The 18113-nt window shown below is 46.5% G+C and overlaps 1 protein-coding gene across 1 annotated transcript; it reads right to left on the bottom strand.

The window, feature by feature from the left end:
* Positions 1-128: 128 nt before the first annotated feature.
* ciapin1 (cytokine induced apoptosis inhibitor 1) lies at positions 129-16768 on the bottom strand. Its single transcript, XM_087996112.1, has 8 exons — positions 16552-16768; positions 14973-15122; positions 11227-11300; positions 10174-10345; positions 7619-7692; positions 2417-2535; positions 1662-1743; positions 129-566 (listed from the first exon to the last, which is right to left on the bottom strand). The coding sequence occupies exons 1-8, from the start codon at positions 16706-16708 to the stop codon at positions 456-458; spliced, it is 939 nt and encodes a 312-aa protein (XP_087852238.1). The 5' UTR covers positions 16709-16768; the 3' UTR covers positions 129-455.
* Positions 16769-18113: the final 1345 nt, after the last annotated feature.

Genomic DNA, 18113 nt, shown 5'->3' with positions numbered 1-18113 from the left:
TGATGCCCACATCCCTTGAATGAACAAAAAATGGCAGCCTTTTCAGTACCAATTGCTGGGTCGTGACAGGTAAAGGACACCTTTGAGAATAACGAAAGCCAGCTCCATGAAGTTAGAGGACAGCAACATAAGTTGACACTCATTTAATTGTACTATATGACAGAAAAAAAAATCAGCACCAAAATCATTCAATATACACAGCCGCGGTGAGAGAACAGTAAAACTTGTCACATTTGGTGTCAGAAAACACCACGCAGATTACAAATAAACCTCGTGTTGGTCAGAATGTGACTGCTGCATCCATCTGAGATACCCAATTCAAGCAGAGCTCAATCACTCTGCTGGAAACAGAAGAACAAACAGCCCAGAGTTCAGTTCAGAGAGAATATCTACCGCGTGGTTGTAGTGCCGGTGAAACACACTGCATCACCACGTCAAATCCCATTCAAAACAAGTCAGGCATCGGTGAGAGTCTGGTCAGCTAACAAGATCTTTTCACCGGGTTTGAAGGCAGGCATCCCCATGTAAGGGCAGCTGGCACAACGGAACGCATCACCGAGGTAGCACTACAACAGTCAAAGGAAGCAAGGTTATCATTATCGCAAATCCAAACCACATGATAGACAACAAACATAACAACACCGGGTGAATATGTAATAACTTTGGGGGTGGAGTGGGGTGCACGCAGAGAGAGAGAGCGCACAAGAGACAGAGAACATGAGAGGGAGAGACAGAGAAAGACATGTGAAATTAGACACTGGCAACCTCAACCTGAGCTACAAATCTTTCGCCAAACTCACTAACTAGCAAGCTTTACCTGTAGGAAACTGTGGCCTAGCTAGCAATGCCCACAAATAATGAATACATTTGTTCTAATAGGATTTTGTATGTACTTATCTTATTATCAAGAAATGCATCACCTTATGTTTATTTGACACTTTTCTGCTCAAAACAATTACGTACGTAAAAAATTCTCTATCATAAAAACTTTATCGTTATTTCAGATTTCCAGTATCCGCAGTTGCAAAGCAGATGTAATTAGCTTTTGTAATTGTCTCCCCTGCACGGCAAAACTCCACCTTAAAACTGGTCAGCTGCAATCCACACACAGCAGCACTTCATGACAGCCAACAATTAAGGGGAATATTCAAGTGAGAATGCTGGGAAGCACTGTGTTGAGAATGAATTTTGTTGACTACTTCCTCATTAGCTGTGGAGGGGTTAACACTGTCGTCAACACAGTTGACACCCTGGGACTTTATCTTTGCTATCAGAATACATACAGCATGGGTGCAAAGCTCAATAATAAAAAAAAGAGATATTGAGGGCTTAACACCGGTTAGACTGGAAAGCTTCCCAAAGACAAGTTGATCTGGTGAACACATGGTCCCTTTCATTATGAAGATGACATTACAAATTTAAATATGAGTTTTGGCAGTTTGTAGCAGTTTTTGCTGATCACTGAAGCACAAGCATGTTCTGAATAGATAAGCAGTATCTCGTGAGTACTTTAAACTGTGAAGTGGAATCAGCGATCCTCAAGTAAAGTCAGACAGTGTGTTGGATGAAAAAGCACTGGCAATATTTTAAACAGATCTCAGACAATCTCTTCACATTAACAGGATGACTGCTGCTGTGCTCAAGTTCCTGCCAATACTCACACTTCCACATGACGATTTCACCTGCAGTTTCTTGACATCTGTGGATCCTTTGCCATCCAGTTCTTCAGCCAGTCCACACGTACTGAAACACAGAGACAGAGACAGCCAGTCACATTTCAACTAGGCTCACCAAATGTAAAGAATTAAAACCTCAAGCACATTTCAGTAACTTCACTCAACATGCCCTGAGAAATCTCCAGAATCACTGCCAACATGTATTGAGGCACCTCTTTAATCAGACTCTTAAAAGCCCTGATACACCTCCAGTGTATCAACATGACTTTATACACCTCCATGACCACACTCAGCCTGCCCTTATACACCTCTATGACCACATTTAACATGCTCTCTGTACTTCTGTAACTACACTCAACATTCCATGATACAATTCTATAACCACACTCAACGTGCTCTGTTACATATGTATGATCAAACTTAACATGCCTTTATACATCTACAGATTCACATTCAACATGCCCTGTTCCCATTCTGACATGAGTGAGAGGTATGGATCAGTTTTTCTTAGTGTAACCTGAAAAACTGCAGGGTTCTGACTGTTTTTACTCATGCAATGTGACTGTGAGTGTGTGACATTGACCAGTTCTTACCAGAGAATGTCAATGCTGAGTGTCAATGGATTGGAGGGCGGGAGGAAGATGGAGAAACAGGCTAATTGTCTGACTGGACTTTAATGTTCAGTGTGTGACACTGACTACTTCTTGTTAGAGTAACCTGACAAAGTGTGAGACACTGACCAGTTCTTACAGGCCCGTTTCTTTTTCTTGCCATCTCCACAGTCCATAGCTCTGAGCGAGGCAGGATCTGGTTTCTTCAAATCGTCTTCATCCAGCAGTTCATCAGAATCAATAAGATCCTAGGAAAAGGCAGGGAGAGATGGCTGAATTGTCACTCTGCCTATTGTGCAGGCTGTGCGCGCCACAGGCAGCGTTTACTTATACATAAGAACATAAAAAAACAGGAGCAGCAGTAGACAATCAGACCATCATGGCTGATCTTTCCGTGGACTCAACTCCACTTACCCACTCACCATAACCCTTAATTCCTTTACTGTTCAAAAATCTATCTCTGCCTTAAAAACTTCAATGGGACAGCCTCAACTGCTTCATTGGGCAGGGAATTCTACAGATTCACAACCCTTTGGTTGAACAAGTTCCACCTCAACTCAGTCTGCTCCCCCTTATTTTCAGGCTATGCCCCTAGTTCTAGTTTCACCCACCAATGGAAACAACATCCCTGCTTCTACCTTATCTATTCCCATCATAATTTTATATGCTTCTATAAGATCACCCCTCAGTCTTCTAAATTCCAATACGCACAGTCCCAGGCTACTCAATCTCTCCAAATAAGCCAACTCTCTCAATTCTAGAATCAAACTAGTGGGCCTTCTCTGCAACTACTCCAGTGCCAGTACATCCTTTCTCACATAAGGAGACCAAAACTGCCTCACCAGCACCCTATACAGCTGCAACACATCCTCCCTATGTTTAAACTGCACCCCTCTAGCAATGAAGGACAATATTCTACTCGCGATCCACCTGCAAACGGACATTTTGTGATTCATGCATCAGGACACCCAGGTCCCCCCCCCCCCCCCTCCCCTGCAGAGGCAGCATGCTACAATTTTTAACCATTTAAATAATAGTCCATTTTTCTGCTATTCCTATCATTATATATTCTTAGCTGTAGTTATAACAGTCTGTGGACAATCCTACCAAAGTTTTACTCTTCCTTTCACAATGTGTGCAGGAGGGTTTACTGACAGTATGTAGATAGGACAACGAGAGGCGAGGCCACATTGGATTTGGTACTGAGTAATGAATCAGGCCAAGTGTTAGACTTGGAGGGAGGTGAGTAATTTGGTGATAGTGACCATAATTCGGTTACATTTACTTAAGCAATGGAAAGGGTTAGGTATATACCACAGGGCAAGAGTTATAGCTGGGGGAAAGGCAATTATGATGTGATTCAGCAAGATTTATGATGCATAGGACGGGGAAGGAAACTGCAGGGGACGGGTACAATTGAAATGTGGAGCTGTTCAAGGAACAGCTACTGTGCATCCTTGATAACTATGTACCTGTCAGGCAGGGAGGAAGTGGTCGAGTGAGAGAACCATCGTTTACTAAAGAAGTTGAATCTCTTGTCAAGAGGTAGGAGGCGGCTCATGTAAAGATGATTTGGAGGTGCTGGTGTTGGACTGGGGTGTATAAAGCTAAAAATCCACAACACCAGGTGACAGTTGAACAGGTTTAACTGGAAGCACTAGCTTTCGGAGCGCTGCTCCTTCATCAGGTGGTTGTGGAGTATAAGATTGTGAGACACAGAATTTACAGCAAATGTATACAGTGTGATGTAACTGAAAATATATATTGAAAAATACCTGGATTGTTAAGTCTCTCATCTTTTAGAATGACCATGTTGGTTTCAGTTCTTTCTGAAAGTCAGCGGAGTGGACTCGATGGGCCGAATGGCCTTACTTCCTCTCCTATGTCCTATGGTCTTATATCACACTGTACACTTTTGCTGTAAATTTTGTGTCTCACAATCTTACACTCCATAACCACCTGATGAAGGAGCAGTGCTCTGAAAGCTAGTGCTTCCAAATAAATCTGTTGGACTATAGCCTGGTGTTGTGTGATTTTTTTTATTATGTAAAGATGAGACATGAGGGTTCAGTTAGGGTGCTTGAGAGTTACAAGTTAGCCAGGAAGGACCTAAGGAGAGAGCTAAGATGATTCAGGAGGGGACATGAAAAGTCTTTGGCAGGTAGGATCAAGGAAAACTATAAAGCTTTCTTTTGGTATGTCAGGAATACTTTTCATCAGTATTCACACAGGTAAAGGCAAATGTTGTCGAGGAGAATACTGAGATACAGGCTTTTAGATGAGACGGAATTGAGGTTAATAAGGAGGAGATGTTAGCAATTCTGGAAAATGTGGGCCAGATGGGATTTATCCTCAGATTCTCTGGGAAACAAGGGAGGAGATTGCAAAGCCATTGGTTTTGATCTTTATGTCATCGTTGTCGACAGGAATAGTGCCAGATGACTGGAGGATAGCAAATGTTGTCCCCTTGTTCAAGAAGGGGAGTAGAGACAACCCTGGTAATTATAGACCAGTGAGCCTGACTTTGATTGTGTATGGTGTTGGAAAAGATTATAAGAGACAGGATTTATAATCATCTAGAAAGGAATAATTTGATTAGTGATAGTCAACACGATTTTGTGAAACATAGGTTGTGCCTCACAAACCTGATTGAGTTCTTTGAAAGGTGACCAAACAGGTAGATGAGGGTAAAGCGAATGATGTGGTGTATATGGATTTCAGTAAGGCATTTGATAAGATTCACCACGGTAGACTATTGGATCAGAAATTGGCTAGTTGTAAAAAGACAGAGGGTGGCAGTTGATAGGAAATGTTCATCCTGGAGTTCAGTTACTGGTGGTGTACAGTTGATTGCAATTTTATAAATGACTTGGATGAGGGTGCAGAAGGATGGGTTAGTAAATTTGTGGATGACACTAAGGACAGTGGAGTTGTGGACAGTGCAGAAGGATGTTGCAGGTTACAGAAGGACATAGATAAGCTGCAGAGCTGGGTTGAGAGATGGCAAATGGAGTTTAATGTGGAAATGTGTGAGGTGATTCACTTTGGAATGAATAGCAGATATACAGAGTACTGGGCTAATGGTAAGATTCTTAGTAGTATGGATAAGCAGACAGATCTTGGTGCCCATATACATAGATCTCTGAAGGGTGCCACCCAGGTTGACAGGGTTGTTCAGAAGCCATATGGTGTGGTTGCTTTTATTGGTAGTGGGATTGAGTTTCAGAGCCATGAGGTCATGTTGCAGCTGTACAAAACTCTGATGCGGCCGCAGTTGGAGTATTGCATACAGTTCTGGTCACCGCATTATAGGAAGGTTGTGGAAGCATTGGATAGGGTTCAGAAGAGATTTACCAGGATGTTGCTGGTATGGAGGGAGGCTCTCATGTGGAAAGGCTGTGGGGCTTGAGAGGCTGTTTTTGTGAGAGAGGAAAAAGTTCAGAGGTGACTTAATAGAGACATACAAGATGATCAGAGGGTTAGATAGAGTGGTCAGTGAGAGCCTTTTTCCTAGGATAGCGATGGCTAGCATAAGGGGACATAGCTTTAAACTGAGGGGTGAAAGATAGAGCCAAGAATATGGTGCTGGAAAAGCACAGCAGGTCAGCCAGCATCCAAGGAGCAAGAAAATCGAAATTTCGGGCAAAAGCCCTTCGTCAGGAACGATGAAGGGCTTTTGCCCGAAATGTTGATTTTTCAGCTTTTCAGATGCTGCCCGACCTGCTGTGCTTTTCCAGCACCACACTTCCGATTCTAATCTCCAGCATCTGCAGTCCCCATTTTTGCCTAAGTGATAGATATAGGACAGACGTCAAAGATAGGTTCTTTACTCAGAGAATGCCCCGCCTGCTACAGTAGCTGACTCGCCAACATTAAGGGTATTTAAATTGTCATTGGATAAACATATGGATGATAATGGAATATTGTAGGTTATATGGGCTACTGACTGATTTCACACGTTAGCACAATATCGAGGGCCGGAGGGCCTGTACTGCGCTGTAATGTTCTATGAATTTGAACTGAGTATCTCCAGTCTCTCTGATACTTCAATTAAATATACTCTTTGCAACAGTTATTTTGTGGGCTGGTGCCAGCTCAGGTATTAGCTCCCTTCCTTCCCAGGCAGCTCTGCCATGATCCTTGAGTCTACCACATTTGGTGCAATTTTTTTTTAGATTAGATGACTGACAGTGTGGAAACAGGCCCTTCAGCCCAACAAGTCCACACCAACCCACTGAAGAGCAACCCATCCCCCTACATTTATCCCTTCACCTAACACTACAGGCAATTTAGCATGGCCAATTCACCCAACATGCACAGCTTTGCATTGTGGGAGGAAACCGGAGCACCCGGAGGAAACGTGGAGAATGTGTAAATTCCACACAGACAGTTGCCCGAGGCAGGAATTGAACCCGGGTCTCTGGCGCTGTGAGGCAACAGTGCTAACCACTGTGCCACCGTGCTGCCCCTTTACCGTGGGATTATTTATTTCTTATCGAGGTGTCGGCATTTCTGGTAAGAGGAGCATTTCTTAGCTACTGCAAGCTGTTGCAATGCAGTTTGATACTGAGGAACTCAGACCCATGTAGGTCTATGCCAAACTGGATAGAATGGAACGTTCCGTTATTTCTCAAGTTCTCTTTTGCAAGCTCTGAATCAATCTGCTCTCATGGTTCATGGTTCCCTGCCAATTATCCCAAAAATGTCTCATTTGTTTCCTAAACCTCCTACCAATATGCCTGGTAACAGGAAGCAGCACTATTAAACTTCTTCTTCAGGAACAATCCCAGCTTCTCCATTCACTTTATGCAAATAGAATCCAAGCTAGTTAAACACTGCTCAAGTTATTTCAAAGGGAATGGAATATGTCAGTAGGGAGGTCTTGCTAAAACTATACAAGGCACTTGTCAGGCCACAGTTGGAATACTGTGAACAGCTTTGCGCCTCTTCTTTAAGGAACGATATCAAGTTTGGCTTGACTCAGAGCCCTCTTCCCTCTGAATCAAAAGACGGAGAGTTCAAGTCTGCACTGGATCCAGCTCCTTCTCAGTGTCGAGTACGGAACCCTCCCAACTACCTTTTGGTGGAGAGGAAGGGATGATGAACACAAGCTCACTGCATCACACCGAATGCTGCAAACCATCCAATAGCACACCACTGAGAGTGGCCATAAACGTCAGAGAGGGGCATCACCATTGCTAGGCATCTCGACATAAACCTCAAGGGATAGGCGTGTGGGTCAGGTATTTCTGCTCCGCCTTCATTTCCCCTGCCCTCCTGAGAAGGCTGAAGCACAGGACAATAGGCATGGGTTAGAAAAGATAAGCTCACCACATCATCATCATTCATGTCAGTGGCTGACAGGGTCCAAGCCTTCCTCGTGCTGGGGTCCAGCTGCGGTTTCTCTGCAACATCAAATTTCAAGGATGAGCCTGAACATTCTCTCACACCTCACTTATTCTCAGTGGCTGACCAACTGCAGTGACCAAGCAGCAGTAGACAGTCACAGTATCAGTTCCTACACACCCTAGCTGCATTAACTCAATGGAGAACCTTGCCGAGAGAGCAAAATGCTGAAAATAATTAGCAGGTCTGGCAGTACCCACAAGGAGAGAAACAGAATTAAGCTTTCAGGTCGGAAGCCTTCATCAACACTAAGTTAGAGGTAGCTTAGTTTTACTGCTAGTGAAATGGGGGGAGGGTGGAAGAGGGAGGTTCTGAGGTAGTGGGGAGACAGCCAAGTGGGCGGCACGGTGGCACAGTGGTTAGCACTGCTGCCTCACAGCGCCTGAGACCCGGGTTCAATTCCCGCCTCAGGCGACTGACTGTGTGGAGTTTGCACGTTCTCCCCGTGTCTGCGTGGGTTTCCTCCGGGTGCTCCGGTTTCCTCCCACAGTCCAAAAGATGTGCAGGGTCAGGTGAATTGGCCATGCTAAATTGCCCGTAGTATTAGGTAAGGGGTAAATGTAGGGGTATGGGTGGGTTTCGCTTCGGCGGGTCGGTGTGGACTTGTTGGGCCGAAGGGCCTGTTTCTACACTGTAATGTAATCTAATCTAATGTAATCTAATGTAATCTACCTGACAAAGAAAGGACTGAACTTAAGTGGGTGGCAAAGGAATAATTAAAGGAATAAAAGCTTCTACTCGGAGGACGTGCAAATGACAGAACGATAAACAGCTGCTGTCTGACAGCAAAATGAGAAGAACAGGATTAAAACCAAAAGCTCTAACACAACAAGGTAGCTAACCTGCAGCCAGGCAGAAATTACAGTCTGAAGGTTGCTGAACCCAATTTTGAGTCCAAGAAGTGCAATGAGGTGTTGTTCCTGGGCCTGGTGTTGGGCTTCACTCAAACTGTGCAGTTGACTGTGATCAGAAATGTGAGTCTGAGAGCAAGCTGCAGAATTACATTCACAAGTGACTGGAAGGTCAAGATGCTCACAGACTGGGTGTAGGTCTCTGAAAGCAACCACCCAGTCTGCGATTAAGTCTCCCCAGTATAGCGGAGACAACATTGTGAACACAGGAAACTAGATTAAAAGATGCACAAGTAAATCAGTGTAACACCTGGAAGGAGTGTTTAGAGACTCAGACAGAGAGAGAGGAGTGCTTAAAGACACTGTACAGGTCGTTTTACTCTGTATCTAAAATCACACTATTCCTGCTCTGCTCTGGGCTTGATGGGCATAATGCAAAATGCAGCTTTACTTTCAGTTTAAAAGAGTAGATGGAGCTTTACTCTGTATCTAACTCCTTACTGACACTGGCCCAGAAGTGTTTGATGGGAACAGCGTTGAGAGAGCTTTACTTTCAATTTTAAAAAGTACGCTAGGAAATTGTTTCCGTTAGGCGAGGAGACTAGGACCCGTGGACCCAGCCTTAGAATTAGAGGGGGTAAATTTAGAACAGAAATGCGGAGACATTTCTTCAGCCAGACAGTGGTGGGCCTGTGGAATTCATTGCCGCAGAGTGCAGTGGAGGCCGGGACGCTAAATGTCTTCAAGGCAGAGATTGATAAATTCTTGATGTCACAAGGAATTAAGGGCTACGGGAAGAATGCGGGTAAGTGGAGTTGAAATGCCCATCAGCCATGATTGAATGGCAGAGTGGACTCGATGGGTTTTACTTCCACTCCTATGTCTTATGGTCTTATTTTCAGGTCAAAAGGGAAGATGGAGCTCTATTTTTCAGTTTAAAGAAAAGAGCAGAAGGAATATTATTCAGTTACTAACCTCGTATAATACCTGCCTTCTGACTGTTTGATGGGAACAGTGTAAAAGCAGCATTATTTTTAGTTACAAAGATAGAAGTTTTACTTCAGTTTAAAAGATTAAATCTAACTTTACTGTCAGTTTAAAATAGTACAGGATGCGTTACACTGCATCTAACCCCATACTGTACCTGCCTTTGGAGTGTTTGATGGGACAGTGTCAAGGTTGCATTACGTTCAGTTTAAGAGTTGAGGGAACTTTACTTGATCTAAATCCATGCTATCCCTGTCCTGGAAGTCTTTGATGCAGACAGTGTAGAGGCAGCTTTACTCTATATTTAGTGCCTATGCTGTACCTATCCTGGGAGTACCAGATGGTGGTGGTCTGCATTTCAAACTGTTTGAGCTGCCTGCGTTTTTGAAAGTATGGGGAGTATTCTCTGCTGTCCTGCACAGTGTGATGAGATGCTAATGCAGCAGCAGGTCCTGACGGGAGAACTGGAATGGTGCTGGATTCTACAGGTCAACAGTTAGACTGACAAGGAATAGAAAATATTGTTTTTCTATTTATTCCAGGGATGTCTGCATCAATGACCAGGCTGTATCTAACCCTGCCTCCAGCACAGAGCAGCAAATAATCACACTTCAACAAGAGTTCTCACCAGACAATACTTACCATCTACTGCTTTTGGCTTCTTTACGAATGATAGTTTCAGTTGAGCGGATGATCCAATTTCAAAGTTTGGTTTCTTCGCACCCAAGTGCATCTTAGTCAAATCATTACCTTTGTAGCCAACAAATTGTTTTATTGAATTCAGTTCTTCGTCTGTTAAAGGGTCAGACTGTATCTGTGAAGAAGCAAAGCCCATGGATTCTGTTACTGCCACTAGGAGGACTCCCAAATGAATGAACCTGACCTGAGGCAGAGGGACTCCAGGACCTCTGGGGGTACATCCACCCTCAACACAGAGCAGCCAACTGGATAAGGTGAGAATTACAGCAAGAGATGGCCTTGCGCAACACTTGCCCCTTGCTGCCAAGTGAAAGTGAAAAGAACAAGAATGCTTGGACAATCTCCGAGGTCTAGGAGCCTCAGCTCAAGGACCTTTCAGCTGAACATTGAGGGCCGAAGCTGTAACGTACCCAGGCTTGGATCCTAAGTTTCCACTTGTGTTAGCATTAGGCCGGACTAGCCTGAGGTGCCACTGGCACTGGGTCCAACACCAGGAACACCCTGAGCCTTTAGGACAAAGAGAGACATTGAAAAAATGTCATTGGAAACTGCTCTAGAAGGTGACTGCAGTCAGTCCAGAGTGAGGACTCCCACAATAACCAAATACTGCAGATGCTGTAAATCTGGAACAAATACAGAATCCTGGAGAAACTCAGCAGGTCTGGAAACATCTGTGGGAGAGATAGAGTTAATGTTTTAAGTGTTCTTCACTGCCCCGATCTGAAGAAAGATCATATTGGCCCCACACTACCCACCAACACCTCCACCCCTTGGTCTCTCCTCATCCACCACCGGCTCCCTCACCCTCCACCCCAGCCCATCATTCTCCACCCACTCCCTACCCACATCTGGTCTTTTAGACTCCACAATCCCACCCCCTCTCCTCCAGACCTGGACTCCCAGCACTCTTCACTGTGGTTGTTTGGTCCCCGAAACCCCTCGCTCCAACCCTCCTCTGGGGTGACCTAAGGTAACGCATGAAGTGGACTTATCTACCTCAGTGATCTCTGTAAAGCCAGCAAGTTTTAGATTGGAGGTGAGCTGTGAGCCCGTCTTCAGTCTGGAGTTACCTACGGTAGACACGAGAAAACAGTAGATCAGAGGTTTTTCATTATTATTATGCAATCATGGGACATGTACATCACTGGCATCACCAATATTTATAGCCCATCCCTAATTTGCCCAGAGGGCAGCTGAGATTTGTGGATCTGGAATCACACGTAGGTCAGACCAGGTAAGAATGGCAGATTTTCTTTCCTAAAGGACATTTTTCTACAATCGACAAGTTTCATTGTCATTAGACTCATTTTTTTTTTTAATCATTGAATTCAAGTTCAACCATGGCGGCATTTGAAGCCGGTTCCCCAGAATAGAAATGATAGACATTATAGAATCCCTACAGTGTGAAAACAGGCCCTTCAACCCAAGAAGTCCACACCAACCCCCTGAAGAGTAACCCATCCAGACCCATTCCCCCACCCTATTACTCTATATTTACCCCTGACTAATGCACCTGACCTAAACATCCCGGAGCACTATGGGGTAATTTAGCATGGCCAATTCACCTAAGTTCACAGCTTTGGACTGTGGAGGAAACCCACGCAGACACGGGGAGAATGTGCAAACTCCACACAGGCAGCTGCCCAAGGCTGGAATCAAACCCGGGACCCTGGTGCTGTGAGACAGCACGGTTAATCACTGAGCCACCGTGCCACCCATATGGGAGTATTGCCTGGGTCTTTGGATTAATAGTCTGGTGATAATACCACTTGGCCATTGCTTCTCTTCATTAACCTGCTCTGTACTGACAGCTAATATCACAGCCTCCAGAACCGGACCAAGGTAACTTGACCCTTTTTTTTAGATTAGATTAGATTACTTACAGTATGGAAACAGGCCCTTCGGCCCAACAAGTCCACACTGACCTGCCGAAGCGTATACCACCCAGACCCATACTCCTACATTTACCCCTTCACCTAACACTATGGGCAATTTAGCATGGCCAATTCACCTAACCTGCACATTTTTGGAGTGTGGGAGGAAACCAGAGCACCCAGAGGAAAACCACGGGGAGAATCGCAAACTCCACACAGACAGTCGCCCGAGGTGGGAATCGAACCCAGGTCCCTGGCGCTGTGAGGCAGCAGTGCTAACCACTGAGCCACCGTGCAGAGATGACTGCTACCTATTAGCAGGGATTTAAAAGGGATGTAAGGGTCAACCTTTTCATGCAGAGGGTGGTGCTGCAATTGGAAAGAGCACCCAGAGGAAATTGTGGAGGCTGGTACAAATATTTAAATTTAAAACATTTAAAAGGCATCTGGGTGAGTTTATGACAAGGAATGTTCAGAGGGATATAAACCAAATGCTGGCAAATGAGACTAGATTAATTGAGGATATCTGGTCAGCACGGATGAGTTGGATTGAAGGGTCTGTTTTGATGCTGTGCAGTTCTATTACTCTAACACAGTTTTTTAAAAAATCATTTGTGGGATTTGGACCTCGCTGGCTGGCCAGCATTGATAGCCCATCCCTTGAGAAGGTGGTGGTGAGCTGCCTTCTTGAATCGCTGCAGCACACTTGCTGTGGGTTGACCCACAATGCTGGTAGGGAGGGAATTCCAGGACTTTGACCCAGTGACTGTGAAAGAATGGCAGTATATTTCCACGTCAGGGAGGTCAGTGGCTTGGAGGGGAACTTGCAGGTGATGGTGTTCCCGAGTACCTGCTGCCCTTGCCCTTCTAGTTGGAAGTGGTTGTGGGTTTGGAAGGTGTTGTCTAAGGATCTTTGGTGAACTTCTGCAGTACATCTTGTAGATAGTGCACACTGCTGCTACCGAGCGCTGGTGGGGAGGGATTGAATGTTTGTAGCTGTGGTGTCAATCAAGCAGGTTGCTTTGTCCTGGATGATGTCAAGCTTCTTGAGTGTTGGAGCTGCCCCCATCCAGGCAAGTGGGGAATACTCCATCAGACTCCTGACTTGTGCCTTGGAGATGGTGGATAGACTTTGGGGTGTCAGGAGGTGAGTTACCCACCACAGTATCCCTAGTCGCAGACCTACTCTTGTAGCCACGGTGTTTATGTGGTGTGCCAATTGAGTTTCTGGCCAATGGTAACCCCAAGGATGTTGACAGTGGGGTAATTCAGTGATGGTAATATCGTGAATATCAAGGGGCGGTGATTAGAGTGTCTCTCAATGTCAAGGGGCATTGTCTGGCGTTTGTGTGGCACCAATGTTACTTGCCATTTGCTGGAACAAGTTTGGATATTGTCCAGAGCTTGTTACGTTTAAGCATGGACTGCTTCAGTATCTGAGGAATCGCGAATGGTGCTGAACATTGTGCTATCATCGGCGAACATCCCCACTTCTGACGTTATGACAGAGGGAAGGTCATTGATAAAGCAGCTGAAGATTGTTGGGCCTGGGACACTACCCTGAGGGTCTCCTGCGGAGATGTCTTGGAGCTGAGATGACTGACCCTCCACAACCACAATCATCTTACTTTGTGCCAGGTATGATTCTAACCAGCAGAGAGTTTGCCCCCAATACCCATTGATTCCAGTTTGTCCGGGGCTCCTTAATTCCATACTCAGTCAAATGCAGCCTTGATATCAAGGGCTGTCACTCTCCCCTCCCCTCTGGAATCCAGCTCTTTTCTCCATGTTTGAACCGAGGCTGTAATGAGATCAGGAGCTGAGTGACCCTGGCAAAACCCAAACTGGGTGTTGGGGAAAGAAGTAAATTATGCAGTGGGTAACTCGCTCGTAGCAGTCCAATTTAGAAACACCGTGCCACACAAGCCTTGAATGTTGACTGGTTTATTCGAAAGCTCACGGGGAGATCCAAGGCGGACAGCTCCATCGAATGGCCACTAGTCACTCCGACGAAATACAGAGAGTTGTGTGATTATATAAGTTACAATCGATTAACACTTAGCAAACTGTTAATTGCAGGATAATGAGCACGCTAGGTATCTTGCCCAGTCATTAGCTTCAGTCATGTAATGTCTGGACAACCATTTTGTGTTGGCTTTTGCAAGCCTGGGCTGTTGAATATGTCTACTAATCTGTCTATTACAAACAACCAAGGGAATACCATGTCCCAATCATTGGCATGTACAACCTGGCAGTGCACTGGCACTGAAACTCTTATCCCACATTGCACAACATCTTTTTGAACTGAATCTTTTTAACAGTACCTATTAGTGAGAACTATCACTTGTGCCACTGTTGCATTGCAGCAACGTGAAAATGCTTGTTAAACAGTTCAAATGGAGACGCTGCGTGATTCCAGGGTAATTTGAGGGACACTGGTACTTTCCAGGAATGAAGGCTGGCCCATTTGTGAGTTTGCACGATTCACAGTGAACAAAGATCTGATTAAGGCAGTCACTGTGCTGCAGGATAGATTTGATGTGATTTGCTTCTGAGACAACCTTGCAAGCTGAGAGAGTAACTTGCATTCCCCTTATTTGTAACACCTTATCGTCTTCTGGACTTAACACTGAGCGTGACATTTTCAAACTATATTCACCAACCCTATTTTCTTTTGGACGACAGTGCCTGTAGACACATCTTCTGTCTCTCAGCTTTCTTCCTTTCCCACCACATACTCAGCACTGAACTGAAACATCAACTCAAATGCTCTGCTCATTGATCCTCAGTAACTCCAGCATACTTACAATAACCGACAGAGACATCAGATCTGGTACTACCCAGCCAAAGGTCAAACGGGAAGATCACCTGATCTGCATACGGGTTCTGTGAAGTAAAATTTCCCTCCAGGCTTCAGGATTCGAGCGACTTCAGCAAAGATTTCAAAACTGTGCACAGTGGCAGAGCTTCGCACGATGCCTGACAGCACAAGGTCAAAGGTGGATTGTCTATGGGCAGCTGTAAGTAGGCAGAACAGTTGTTGAAACACGTGAAGCAACACAGTAAAAGCCTGTAGCACAGCAGGAACAAACATGTAAGAAACATGCGAGGAAGCGGGGTAAACATGCTGGCCTGCTCTTCAGACTGAGACTACACGGGTTCAAGACCACCCCCCCCGCCCTTCCTAGCTTACTCCGAGCAAATGTACAATCTCTGGAGAACAGGATGGACGGACTGAGATCACGGCTCAGCTTTCAGCGTGAACTGAGCGACTGCTGCGCACTCTGCTTCACAGAAACCAGGCTCAACCCATCCATTCCCAACTGCGCACTTCAGACTGATGGTTTTTCTATCCATCGTACAGACAATACAGTGTCCTTGGGTAAGACAAAGGGTGCTGAAAATGTATTGCTGGAAAAGCGCAGCAGGTCAGGCAGCATCCAAGGAGCAGGAGAATCGACATTTCGGGCATGAGCCCTTCTTCAGGAATTCTAAGGCAAAGGGTGGATGGGTTTGCTTTTTAATCAACTTGTGGTGCCCAGACATTGCAACCCTGGGCAGCCATTGCTCCCCAAACTTTGAATTCCTCACCATCAAATGCCGCCATTTCTATCTACCACGGGGATTTCCCGCTGCTACACTAACTGCTGTGTACATACCGCCACAAGCAAAGATTTAGGGAGCTCTGGGTGTGCTCTACAACACCACTACCACCCTAGAGACGGAGCAACCAGAGGTCATTTGGTGACTTCAACCAAGCCAATCTAAGGAAGGTGTTGCCCAAGTACCACCAGAACATTACCTGCCCCACCAGGGGCGCGAACATTTAGACCCATGCTACACCACTGTGAAGGATACCTACCGCTCCATCCCCTGCCCTCATTTCGGGAACTCCGATCACCATGCCGCGTTTCCTCTCCTGGCTTATTTTGGGGGGTGGGGGGAGCCTGAGCCGGAGTCGGTGGGAGGGTGAGCGAGGGAGCACGGGAAGAGTGGGAGCCCAGGGTGGAGGGTGCATGTGGGGGCAAGGAGGATGGGTAGGAGTGGGGGAAGAATGGAGAGAAGAAGGGGGAGGGAAGATATAAAGGAAGGAGAGGGGATATAATGGGGAGATAGGGAGGAAAGGGGTATGGGTTGTGGGAGAAGGCAGAAGGGAGGGTGAAGTGAATGTGCACTGGGGGGGGGGGGGGAAGCAGGGAGTGAAGCAACGCAGGATTGTGGGGAGCAATGTGGGGTTTGCTGGGAAGGAAGGCAGTGTCAGGGATGGGGTGTGTGATTGGCTGAGGGAGTGGGTGAAGTGGGGTCAGTGTGCTTGTATTGAAGTGGGAGTGGGACAGTCGGGTCTGGATTGTGCGGAGGCGGTGGTGGGGGAGGGTGTGTTAGGCTAATGGGAAGGGGGCCCTCAGGCTGGGCTGATGCAACAAGTCACAAAAGCTGTGGAACTTACAAATCTGTAGTCTATCGATGTTTTCCATTGCCACATAGCCTGATTGGCCAGTGACTGCTCGAATATCCTGCACTAGCTTGGTCTGTGATTCCGCAGAAGTTGAGTAGTCCCAGATCACAGCCACATTGTGGCCTTTCCGGATGTCAAACTGATCCATCACTCTCGGAGAATCACACACACACTTTCAATTATTGGGAGCACAGACCCCGAGCCCGTCCTACGAGAAATCAAATAATTTAACAACCAACCAACTTCCACTCCCCTCACCCCATTCACTCTCTCACTTCACCCCTTACCCTAACTCTCCCTCCCTTTCGCTTTTCCCTTACCCCCACTCTCCCTCCCTCTCGCTTTCCCCTAACCCCCTCTCTCTCCCGCGTTCCCCTTACCCCTACTCTCTCTCACGCGTTTCCCTTACCTCACTCTCTCTCTCTCGCTTTCCCCTTACCCTCACTCTCTCTCTCTCGCTTTCCCCTTACCCTCACTCTCTCTCTCTCGCTTTCCCCTTACCCCCACACTCTCTCGCTTTCCCCTTACCCTCACTCTCTCTCTCTCGCTTTCCCCTTACCCTCACTCTCTCTCTCTCGCTTTCCCCTTACCCTCACTCTCTCTCTCTCTCTCGCTTTCCCCTTACCCCCACTGTCTCTCTCTCTCTTTCCCCTTACCCCCACTGTCTCTCTCTCTCTCTTTCCCCTTACCCCCACTGTCTCTCTCTCTCTTTCCCCTTACCCCCACTGTCTCTCTCTCTCTTTCCCCTTACCCCCACTGTCTCTCTCTCTCTTTCCCCTTACCCCCACTGTCTCTCTCTCTCTTTCCCCTTACCCCCACTGTCTCTCTCTCTCACTTTCCCCATACCCCTCTCTCTCTCACTTTCCCCATACCCCCCTCTCTCTCACTTTCCCCATACCCCTCTCTCTCTCACTTTCCCCATACCCCCCTCTCTCTCTTTCCCCATACCCCTCTCTCTCTCTTTCCCCATACCCCTCTCTCTCTCTCTCTTTCCCCATACCCCTCTCTCTCTCTTTCCCCTTACCCCCACTGTCTCTCTCTCTTTCCCCTTACCCCCACTGTCTCTCTCTCTCTTTCCCCTTACCCCCACTGTCTCTCTCTCTTTCCCCTTACCCCCACTGTCTCTCTCTCTTTCCCCTTACCCCCACTGTCTCTCTCTCTTTCCCCTTACCCCCACTGTCTCTCTCTCTTTCCCCTTACCCCCACTGTCTCTCTCTCTTTCCCCTTACCCCCACTGTCTCTCTCTCTTTCCCCATACCCCTCTCTCTCTCTCTCTTTCCCCATACCCCTCTCTCTCTCTCTCTTTCCCCATACCCCTCTCTCTCTCTCTCTTTCCCCATACCCCTCTCTCTCTCACTTTCCCCATACCCCTCTCTCTCACTTTCCCCATACCCCTCTCTCTCTCACTTTCCCCATACCCCCCTCTCTCTCACTTTCCCCATACCCCTCTCTCTCTCACTTTCCCCATACCCCCCTCTCTCTCTCTTTCCCCATACCCCTCTCTCTCTCTTTCCCCATACCCCTCTCTCTCTCTCTTTCCCCATACCCCTCTC

The sequence above is a fragment of the Chiloscyllium plagiosum genome, unplaced genomic scaffold, assembly GCF_037043375.1.
Source record: "Chiloscyllium plagiosum isolate Xiang-an unplaced genomic scaffold, Cpla_swu_hap1 HiC_scaffold_17, whole genome shotgun sequence".
In the NCBI taxonomy this organism is placed as follows: domain Eukaryota; kingdom Metazoa; phylum Chordata; class Chondrichthyes; order Orectolobiformes; family Hemiscylliidae; genus Chiloscyllium; species Chiloscyllium plagiosum.
The sequence above is the reverse complement of the archived record's forward strand: the minus strand, read 5'-3'. Positions and strand labels throughout refer to the sequence as shown.

Bases quoted from the DNA above. Each gene is read 5' to 3' on its own strand.
- ciapin1 (XM_087996112.1), bottom strand. From the start codon at position 16,708: ATGGATCAGTTTGACATCCGGAAAGGCCACAATGTGGCTGTGATCTGG. The intron at 15,123-16,551 runs GTAAGTTCCACA...GCCTACTTACAG, and splicing joins CATCGATAGACTACAGATTT to CTGCCCATAGACAATCCACC. The intron at 567-1,661 runs GTGAGTATTGGC...TGACTGTTGTAG, and splicing joins TGAAATCGTCATGTGGAAGT to TGCTACCTCGGTGATGCGTT.